Source organism: Apis dorsata, unplaced genomic scaffold (genome assembly GCF_000469605.1).
Source record: "Apis dorsata unplaced genomic scaffold, Apis dorsata 1.3 scaffold_74, whole genome shotgun sequence".
Lineage (NCBI taxonomy): Eukaryota > Metazoa > Arthropoda > Insecta > Hymenoptera > Apidae > Apis > Apis dorsata.
The window spans coordinates 526,479-537,930 of record NW_006263372.1 but is presented as its reverse complement, the minus strand read 5'-3'; the positions used below and the strand labels follow the sequence as shown (position 1 = coordinate 537,930).

At 22.1% G+C, this 11,452-nt stretch overlaps 2 protein-coding genes across 5 annotated transcripts; one reads left to right on the top strand and one right to left on the bottom strand.

The window, feature by feature from the left end:
- Positions 1-2,111: 2,111 nt before the first annotated feature.
- On the top strand, positions 2,112-5,741 carry LOC102675719. 3 transcript variants are annotated; one of them, XM_006610417.2, is made up of 10 exons: positions 2,112-2,443; positions 2,865-3,051; positions 3,142-3,381; positions 3,460-3,699; positions 3,792-3,887; positions 3,959-4,227; positions 4,308-4,406; positions 4,587-4,851; positions 4,926-5,170; positions 5,265-5,741. In XM_006610417.2, the coding sequence occupies exons 2-10, from the start codon at positions 2,911-2,913 to the stop codon at positions 5,416-5,418; spliced, it is 1,749 nt and encodes a 582-aa protein (XP_006610480.1). In that variant the 5' UTR covers positions 2,112-2,443; positions 2,865-2,910; the 3' UTR covers positions 5,419-5,741. The 3 variants fall into 3 exon arrangements, with proteins under 3 accessions (XP_006610480.1, XP_006610481.1, XP_006610482.1); XM_006610418.1 differs by having other exon boundaries at positions 2,114-2,556; XM_006610419.2 differs by having other exon boundaries at positions 2,304-2,354.
- A 1,191-nt stretch (positions 5,742-6,932) lies between these two features.
- LOC102675491 (serine/threonine-protein phosphatase 2A 65 kDa regulatory subunit A alpha isoform) lies at positions 6,933-10,754 on the bottom strand. Of its 2 annotated transcripts, none has more exons than XM_006610416.2 (10): positions 10,583-10,754; positions 10,036-10,227; positions 9,404-9,623; positions 9,130-9,290; positions 8,901-9,056; positions 8,546-8,817; positions 8,260-8,454; positions 7,845-8,088; positions 7,538-7,781; positions 6,933-7,427 (listed from the first exon to the last, which is right to left on the bottom strand). In XM_006610416.2, the coding sequence occupies exons 1-10, from the start codon at positions 10,664-10,666 to the stop codon at positions 7,423-7,425; spliced, it is 1,773 nt and encodes a 590-aa protein (XP_006610479.1). In that variant the 5' UTR covers positions 10,667-10,754; the 3' UTR covers positions 6,933-7,422. The 2 variants fall into 2 exon arrangements, with proteins under 2 accessions (XP_006610479.1, XP_006610478.1); XM_006610415.2 differs by having other exon boundaries at positions 6,935-7,422; positions 10,583-10,753.
- Between the last annotated feature and the right edge of the window lie 698 nt (positions 10,755-11,452).

Here is an 11,452-nt window from a genome sequence, read left to right as displayed (position 1 = left end):
TCTATAATTATGAGAATTGACAATGTGGTAAATAATTGGTTAAATGTTAAGTATTTGAAAAATTGATCATAAAATAATTGTTAGAAAATAATCTATGTGCGAATACACATATATGTACCATATAGTTTATAGTTATTGTTGTTAGATGAAATGGTACGTATGTATGTATAATTATACGTATATATATATATATATATATATATATATATACATATGTATAAAAAACCCATCAAAAGTAAAATCTTAAAATATCTTTAATTGCGAGAATTTGAAAAAATATATTAAATGATTCAAAATATTTACAAAATAATTAAATACAATCTTTTTCCAAAATCAAATTGAATTTATTAATCATTTTAAAAATAATTTCATTTTTATTTTGATTTTGTAAATTATTCATTAGAAATATTAGAAAATTAACTTTATAAAATTAATTTTTTATAAAATATTAATTAGAAAAAAATAAAATTACAATTTTGTTTTTTGATAAAAATTTATAAATATTATATTTATATTCTTTGATATGTAAATTTACTTTAAAAAAAATTTTAAGAAAAAGTTTTAGAAAAATAATATCCCAAAGAATGACAATATTTTTAAATTGATTAATAAAATTTAGATTTTAAAAAAATTTTTATGATTATATTCGTATTTAAAAAATATGTAGAAATCGTATTTTGGATATTTTTCAAATTCTCGTTAATCGTGGAAATTATTCTAACGTTTACGATGAACCTTCCTGTACAATTGTATGTTATATTTTATACATCGCATCCGAGTTGTAACCACAGCCATAGGTAGCAGCTCGGGCCTTGTTAATATAGTAAATAAATAAATGAATATTCACAAAAATTTGATGATTATCTTATAAATTGACTCTCTATGTTATTAAAGTTTAAGTTTTATGATTATGAGATATTTATCATAAAATCAACAAAAGATAAGTATTTAAATACTTTAAATTCTCGTTTTTGTTTTTTTAATTTAGAAGAAATAAAATAATTTTTCTATATATTAAATTGAAATCGAATTTATTTATAATTCTTACATGAAATATTTTTATGTAAGAACTATCATATTATTACTATTATATTTATATAAATATCAAAATTTAATAATCCTAATAAGAAATAATATATAAGAAATATGAAATATTAAAATATTAAAGAATCAAATTAAAAGTTCAGTAAAAAATTAAAATCGAAAAAATAATGAAAATTGAATGAAAAGTAATAATTAATTAAAAAAAGTAACAATAAAATTAAAAAATTATCAAGTATAAAATATAAAAAAAAGTCTAAATTAAATAAATAAGTGTATAAATATTAAAATGTATATTCGTACTATATTTGTTATACGTTTAAAAAAATATCAGTTAATTGGAGTCAACTTATCATTTGTAAATATAATATATTGATAATAATTTCTTAATAATTATGATGAAATGTTCTACATTCGCAAATAAAATGCGCGAAATTATCACATTCACAAATAAATACATTTAGAATATTTATAAATAAATATATATAGTATAAATACTTGCAAATAAATATAATATAAACACTCATAAATAAAATATATATAAATGCATATTAGATGTAATTTTAAATTATATACGAAATCGAACAAATATAACTTCAACGCATCTAAACAGTACAAAGATTGAAGCAAAACTAATCAAAAGTTATAAACGAAAATATTTTCTGATATTGTTTGTAAATTTCAAACAATTATTTTAAAATATGAAGTATTTAAATCTTTAATAATCTTTAATATTTAGATTCATGAATGTTAATAATTATAGTAAATAAATAAATAATAATAAATTAATAATAAATTATTAAAATTTGACTTCATAATTCCAATAAAAAAAATATATGTGATGAGAGATCTATCTTATATGTTGTTTATGATTATAATACATATCTCATTGATAGATTGAAGATATTTGGTTTATGCTATGCATATTCAAAAAATTCCATAATAAGTTGATTATATTATAAGTAAAAAAATGATAAAGAACTTCACGAACTTCCAATACAATTCGTTTATGTTTTTAAATTATATGACATGAAAATGAATTAGATGTTACATCTATGTTATACTTTATCTATGCTTGTACTTTTATCAATGGTGGATTTATAAGAAAAAAACGTTAATTTCGAATACTAACAAAGAAATATTATAGAAATTGAATCTTTAATTTGGTGACTTGTCATTTTTTAAATAATTTTTGTTAGTTCATGTTTTAAAATGTTAAAAAAATTCATGACAATAAATCGTATTTTTATCTAATGTCAATATTTATTAAAGATGTAGTAATAGTGACAGCTGATGAAGAATTAAATTATTGCGTAGGTGGTTAAAATTGTATTTGGACCATATAAAATTTATATCATTAAACAGAAATATCAGTGCTAAGAATAAAGTGCGCAGTTTATTAGTAAGTTTGAGTTACAATAGTTTTTCGATTTTTTAGGATTCATAATACTTTTTGTTATGTTATAATTATATTTATAAAAATATTTGTAAATATTGTTATGGATTAATTTTATGGTACGTAATAATAATCCTTTGTATAATTTAATTTGTGTTTTATATTTTTTATTATAATCTTTTTATTTCAATTTTTATTGTTATTTTATAGGATTTAAATAATTATTAGTTTAAAGTTTTCTTATTAACAAATATTTCTTATGTAACTTTTATTTTATTGTTTGTGAATATACATGCAATATTTTATGTTATAATATCATAATATGTTATTAATGTTTATAGATTTGATTTGCATTCACATATTGTCTAATTTATCATTTTTTGAATATTTTGAAAATATCTAAATATCTGTTTGTTACATTTAACAGATTTTCATAACGACTGTGTAATAACAGTCAGTTTTATTTAGTGATCATGGAACAAATGATTGCTTTGAGTACACAAAATCCATTAACTTTATTAGTAAAGTTTGGAATGATGGCTTGGAATGATACCTGTGGCAATGAAAATTGCTCCGGACATGGAGAATGTCATAATGGTACTTGTTTATGTGAGGTAATATTATAATTGTAACTTAAATTATTGTATAATTGGATTTAAATTATTTTTTATATTTCAAAATATTTATATATTTTTTTCTCATAGATTCAATTTGATGGATTAGAATGTCATGTTCCAAATTTAAGTTATTATATTGCATTTGCCACAATATTTTTTATGTTGGCATTTGTCTGTTTAATACAACTTATTATGTGTATTATCGCAGAATGGCAAAAAATGAAAGCACCATCTTTTCTTAGAGCTTGCAGAGTTACAACACAAAAAGTTTTATATTTTATTGTGTTTCTTGCATCATTGATAAGAGGAGCATATTTTACATCACCAGTAAATATTACGTAAAAATATTATTATAATAAAATTCTTTAATCTCTTTTAAATATTTACAAATTTATTTTTTTATAGACTGCATTTAAAGAAGGATGGTCTAGAAGTTTATTATCTGCATATTATCCACTTGTTTTGAGTGGATCCTCTTTAATTGTTTGTTTTTGGGCTGAAGTATTTCACTTGAGAAATATGTCATGGGACAAACCACAATTTCTTTCAAAATCATTCATAGGTTTTGCTGTATTTAATGTATTAACATATTCTCTACTTCTAGCAGAGTTTATTATCACTCAATTATATTCTGAAGAAGATCAGGTAAATTAAATAATAGTATATTTATTATAATAATTTCAATTATTTGAGTATGACATTATCAATAATTCATTATATTAATTAATTTTTTTTAGAGCTCTTACACTCATATTTTTAATGGCTGTTATGCAGTACTCTTATTTATTGTTGTGATTTTCTTCTTAATTTATGGAGTGGAAGTATACTTCAAAGTAAATTAATTATTATAAATAATATAAAAACTTTTTGTAAATATATGTTGCATTAAAATAAATTTTTTTAGATTCGAGGTGGCTTCTTGAATGATTATCAAAATAGTACAATTTTGAATAAACGTATGGTTTCTGATTTAAAAGTTAATGCTGAAGAACAAGTTACTGCAAAATTATTTGATGCTGTTCCAAGTACATCGCAATTATCTCAAGTGCAAGAACAAATAAATATTTCTCAGTTACATCAATCTCGTGTAGGATTATTATCACAAGCTATCATGCTATTTTTTATTGTTGGATTTTTATGTAGTGAAACACTTAGTGAATTTTGGAAAGCAAAGTGAGTTTGAAAATAATATCTTAATTGAATATAATTATATTTTTCTTATCCTTAATAATTACATATATTTTATGTTACAGAGTTCCTATATATAGTAGGAATTGGCATGATGTTGTTTTCCGTATTATTGAAGTAGGCGTAATATTATGGTTTCCATGTGTGTTATGGAATTGTTTTAGGTTTATATTTTATATTATATATTAAATAACTAATTTAAAATATAATTAATATAATATAATAATGAAACTATAAACTTAATATGAAAATCTATAATATTTTAACATATTATTTATAATTTTTATTATCTTAATCTTAATTGATATTTAACTATTATAATATTTTTTTTTATTTTATTTTAGTCCAGAACAATTATGGATTCTAAATCCGAAACGTCTTTTAAAGCGATTAGATCACTCTAAGTATATAAAAGAAATAGAATTACAAGATAAAGGTGGAGAACAAGAGACTGCACTTTTCTCAGATGGAACGTCAATTAGTAGTAAAGATTGTTGGATTTGTTATGATAGTGAAAGACAAGATGCTGGACCATTAATACAACCTTGTCAATGTAGAGGTGATGTGAGTGCAGTTCACCACAATTGTTTGCGTCGATGGTTAGTCGAGGTAAAATATTATTTTTATTTTATATTCATATTTTATATATTTTTTATATTATTACACATATATATTTATTTCAGAGTTCTATAAATGCTGATAGTCTTAGTTGCAAAGTATGTGGTACAAAATATAATGTTGAACATGCAAGTAAATTGGATTGGCAAAATGGTATAACTTCGCGTCATTGCTTGCAAACTATTGCTATTGTCACGACAATGTGTGGATCATCAGCTGCTGCTTGGACTCTTATTCAATTAGTAGAAGGCCCAATTATTAGAATGCTTGCAGCTGGTACTGCATTATTGGTTATGTATGTTTGTATAAGGTAAGTTATTGATAATTTCTGCTTTTATATTTATTATTAATTTACATATGTCATTGTTGCATATCATATTTATTAAAAAAAAATTTTTTTTTAGGTTTTTAAGTTTAAACACAGTTGTAGCATATCAGCGTGCCAAAATTTCATCTTTAAATATTATTAGTTCTGATAATAATGGAAATGCACATGTATCAACTATTAGTCATACAGTTTGTGTAGACTTGGCAAAATCTGAAACAGCTACGATATAATTGATATTTGACTTATTGACTTATATTAATGATATAACATTTATTTCATCTTTATTTATAAAAAAAATTAACAAAGTTAGAACAAAAATGTTTATTGGAATGTTAAAAGTGTAAAATTGTATATGTATAATTTTTTTTACAACTTTCCATATAATTTTTGAAGTTAATGTTAGTATTTAACAAATTATGGAAAATCATGTAATAATTTTCTTTATTTTTATAATCAGATCAAATTTTCTTACGTTTTTCGACTAATCTATCAAGTTATCTCAAAATTAAAATATTTTGTTTATACTTTTTAATGACAAATATATTTTCATTATTCAAAATAATATCGTTAAGATCAAATGAAAATAATATATTTAAAAACATCAGTTTTTACATATATTAAACAAAAAAAGTTTAAATTATAAATATAAAACTTTAAAATTAGAATATATGAATTGAAATATAAAGTTTAAAAAATAAAATAAATATATAGTTTTATATGATTTTCAAAACTGTTTGCATAAATACAAAAATAAAATTTCTTTTATATTATAGTACTAAATATATATATATGTTCCATATTATGGAATGTTATAAGAAAAAAAATGTATGCAATAATATTCAATAATTTCAATTCATAATGTTTAACGTTTATAAAAATTAGTTTCTATATAATCGTACTACAATTTCAAAATTCGTATTATATGGTTTTATAAAACTAAAAATATTGTCAATAATGGTACATATTTTATAAATAACTCACTGATATGTAAGATTTTTAAATAGATATAGAATAAGAATTGTTTCTGCGATATATAAATTTTATATTTGAAAATACTCGTATTTCATATGCCTCTTAGTTTTATAGAATGTGTATATAGTATCATAAAATTAAGAAATGATATATATTTCCTCTTCATGGAAAAGAATATGTACTATTATAATACTAACAAATATTCTTTCTTGTAGAAGTACAAAAACATTTTAGTTTTAATAACTTATTAATATAAAATTATTATGTATATGGTAGTTACACTAACAACTATTAAATGATATATTTGTAAGTGTTATGTTATAATGATTAGCCATCCCTTAAATAACACTAATAGAAATATCTATTTAATATAAAATGAATGAAAAAAATATTTTCATTGTCATATCTATTTTTTTTTATTATAAATTGGTTAATATAACTAATAATTTATATCGAAATTATATAAATGTTTTTTAAAATGTTTTATTATTTAAGTAATCATATGTAATAACAAATATTATATCTATACTCGAATTAAATTTAAACAATTATTTTTCAAAACTCTAAAATTCCAAATTTTTTAATGATGATATTATTAAATTATTATTTTCCTATGGATGAACTTAAATATTCCTAATTAACACTAATTTGGTAACTAATTTAACTAATTTAAAATAGAAAATGAAAAATATAAAAAAATATAATAATAAAATGCGATGATATAAATTGTATGATATTCAAGTTGATTACTAAATAAAAAGACCAAAATAAAATTACATTATTCATTGTTAATTTTATTGTTGTTTACAAAGACAATACTTAACAATGTTATGTACCAAACTAAAATACTGATTATTAAAAGATAAAGTAAATTTTTGATCAATGAATATGGAAGAGCAGATTATAATGAAATTTTCTGATTTTAGGAATGATTCTGAGTACTTTTTATTATTATTACTATATCATTCTCTAGATAATTATTTAGGTACGTATAAGAAATACATTTTACCAATTGAATTGAATATTTAATAATATGTAATATAATTATAGATATACAGATACAACAGAACTTAAAATATCGTTTAATATGTGAACTACGAATTTTACATTTATATTTTTTTTCAACATTAGATCTGCTCTGACTGTGCAATAATATTACCTGTTGCCATGTGTAAGTGTAAATGTTTGCGTCAGATTACTTTTTGAGATTGAGGTTCTGTATAATGGTGGATAAATCTTAAATGCAGTTTCTTTTGTTCAACCTACGCTGAAACATAGTATATATTCTATAAAAAATGTAATTTAAAAATAATGGATAAAAATTAAAGATTTCATTCAAGAATAATATTTTATCAAATAAAATAATAAGAATTTTACCTGCGATGCCTGCAATTGCTTCTGAAGCAAAATATTTTACGTCCACGTCGCTGTCGGTATTAAGTTTATCCAAGACAGGTTTTACTTGAGCTTGTACTGCACAAGGCTCGAGATAAGGTCCAATTTTTTGAAGGGTTTTAGCAACATTAAATCGTACATTAGCAACATTATCCGTGGCCATTCCTAAGACTGTTGGAAGCATTACCCTTGTTGTTATTTCTGGACCACATACTTCTGCTAATACCTAAGATAAAAAAATAATAGAAAAAGTTTAACTATTATATAAATAATACAATAATTTACTTACATTGATACAAAATAGACATGTCATTCTGTGAAGATAATTTTGATCCCTTGACATTGCTAAGACTTTAGGTATTACAGTATTTTGTGCCCATTCAGGACCAAATTTTTCTACCAATTTTTTTAAATTTAACGTTGCTGCTTCTCTGATAGCATAAACATGATCTACTAACCAAGTCATACATAAAGAATTTAATTTTTCATCAAAGAATTCAACTCCAAGTTGTCCAGCTAGTAATGGCATATATCTAAAATATATAAATAAATACAAATGATTATTTATATAATAAATAAAATTTAATTTAATTTTACCAATTTTATGATTATATATTAATATTTTAATATATATTATATTATATAATATATATTATTTTAATATATATTACTATTATATGCAATATATCATGGAAAATACTTACTCTATGATGGCATATCTTACACGCCATTTTGAATCTTCGGCTAATTCTACAATAGCTGGTAATAAAGATTGTGAAAGTTGTTGTATACCAATAACTTCATTAACGCATTCTAAATTACTGATAATATTTAGACGAACTTCTGAACATTCATCTCTGAGTTGTGATAAAAATAATGGTAATAAATGTTCAATTGTACTGTAAATTTAAAAAATTTATTATTATTATCATTTAATTTAAAATGTATTTAAACTAAATATATAGATATATATTTTTTATATTTACTCACTTATGTTTTCCCAATATTGGACTAAGACCCATTATAACACTTGCTAAAGCTGATTTTACATGCTGATTTGGATCTGATACAAGTTCTTTAACTATTGGTAATATTTGTGTCATAATAATAGACTCTTGATTAAATTTGTCAAGATTTTGACAAAAGTCACGAACTTTATCAGCTGCTGCTGCTCGTACTTCAGCTTCTATATCTTTTAATAGTACTTGAAATGCTGGTACAAGATCTGTTTTCGTAATTTCTGGACCTACAGCTTTCTGAAGCTATAAATAGTAACAAAAATTAATTAAAAATCAATATTATTTAAATATTTATTAAAAGAGAAAAATATATAAAAAAAATTTACATCTGTGAATTTATCTGCCACCATATAACGTACACGCCATGATTGATCGCTTGCACATTGTCTAAGAGTGGGCATAACTAATTGTTCTACATCTTCTTGTGGTAACAATGCTGCAATACTGACACAAGCTTCAATTGCCAAGAGACGTACTGAATCCTATAAAATATGATATGAATATAGATATGAATATTTTAAAATTAATAAGATAATTTTTTACATCTTATCTTACTTGTTCATCTTGAGCTAAGATGACAAACATTGGAATTAAATCTGCTTTTACATATTCAATTTCCATAACCTTTGCAAATTCACCTAAATGTGAGGCAGCAGATCTACGTGCCATTGGAGTATCATCTTGACATAAGTTACGAAAATGATTCCGTAAACATGCTAAAAAAATAAAAAAAAAAGTTTATACATGAAATGTTTATATATGAAATTATATACAAATGAAATTTTAATTTTTATATTATTTAAAATTTAAAAAATTTTTTTTATTTTACCTTTAACTGTTGGACTAACACGTGGATAACAAACACTAAATAAACCACATGCTGATGTTCTTGATGTAAACCAATCTCCTGTTGCTAAACGATGTATCAAAGGAACAAATTGTTCTTCCAAATCTGTTGAGCTATGTTGAGCAGCAATAGTTCTTAAAGACTCCACTGCTTTATCTCGAACTACAGTTTCTTCAACTGTTGCCAAACTCTCTAGAGGTTTCTACATTAAAAAAAATTTTATTTAAAAAATTTATCATTATTTTTTTTTAAATTTTTATTAAGTGTTATTTTAAGTATCTTAGTAAATAATATATATCTCTTTTATCAATTCATATCTCTTTAATCAATTTTCTTTGTTTAAAACATATAATGATAACAATTGTTATATAGCAATAATATTTAAAATTATTTTTTATTTGAAATAATATATGTTCATATTTAATGATATCAAATATGATTTGCTTTAATATAACATCTTATACGAATCATAATTTTTCAAATTATTTTATTATAATGAAAAAAAATAATTTATATATTGAATTAAATATTAAATAATATATATCTTAATAAAAATTTGTTAAATATTATTGCTATTACAATTATCGAGTAAAATAACAAATAATAATATATACCAGTAAACAATGTACGTATTCTGGACCTCCTACAAGAGGAGTAAACTGTCCGAGTTGTTCTGCCAATGCTAATAGAACCTCATCTTCATCATACATAGATTCAGTTAAAAATGGTATCAATTCACTACGTGTTCGTTCAATACCCAATGCAAGAGCAATCGTAGATAATTTCTTTATTGAGTTCAGCCGTAACTATAACAAAACAAATTCTGTAAACGTGTAGGTCAATTCTTCATAATCCAATCATTATCTTTTCAGACGCTTGTTTTCTATAAGTAATGAAATACATTTTCTCAAATTAAAATCTTAAGTTTAAATCTTTTGATGAAAGAATTGTTATATAAATAATTTACATTGTTCAGTATATTGATATCAAAGATAGAATATTTAATATAAAGTGACAGAAGAGTAAAAGAATATTCTATCGAATTGTACGCTATCGCTGTAGCCACCTTAACACTCTGTATTTTCCAATGATTGCAAGCGGTACGACAATTCGATTGTTTTGCAATTGTAAGATATCGATCTTGAATACTTTTAGAATTACCTGTACATCCTCGTTTTTTAGTTCATCGATCAAAACAGCGATCGGATAAAGGCTGTCGTCCGTGGTAGAGTCGCTCGCTGCCATTTTGCTGCCGATCACACCAGAGCTTGGAAACTCCCGTGTATTCAAGTAGTGTTTAAATTACTGCGCCATCTGATGGTTATTACTATTACAGAAAACTAGCGGCACATGTAAAGTCTGTTCATTCATACATTTCAATCCGATTTAGAATAATACTTAAATTACATCTACTAAATCAAAGACAATCACTTTGTATTTTAAACATATTTTTTTATTTCTAAATAGTATAAAAAAATTCCTTCATTTTATATCGTATTTCAACTTTTATATATTTATTTTTTTTAGCTGAATAATATTTATTTTTTATTATTGTACTATTATTTTTATTTTAATTAAAAAATAAATTAAAAAATAAATTAAACATATATAATAAATTAAATAATGATTTTTTAATCGTAAAACATAGGAATTATAAATATACTATATAGATATTTTATATAAATATATTAAAATTAAAATATTTTATTGCATTCTTACTATAAGCGATAAAAATCTTAAGATTTGAGAACAATATTTTAGAGAAAGGTACAGAATTTCTAAAATATTCTATTTTCTTTTTAATCTGTTTATTTTTTAGAAAGATTTGTAAGTTTTTATCAATTTAATTAGTAAAAATTTTTTTCCACGAATATTTTTTTAAAATATAAAAAATTCTTGAAATATTATATTGCAATTTTTATAAAGCATAATGTAATATCAATGTAATATTGCAAATTTAAACAAAATTCATAAAAAGTAATAAAATAATTTTTTAGGAAAGAATAATAAAGGGAATTTTTTTTCTTGTTA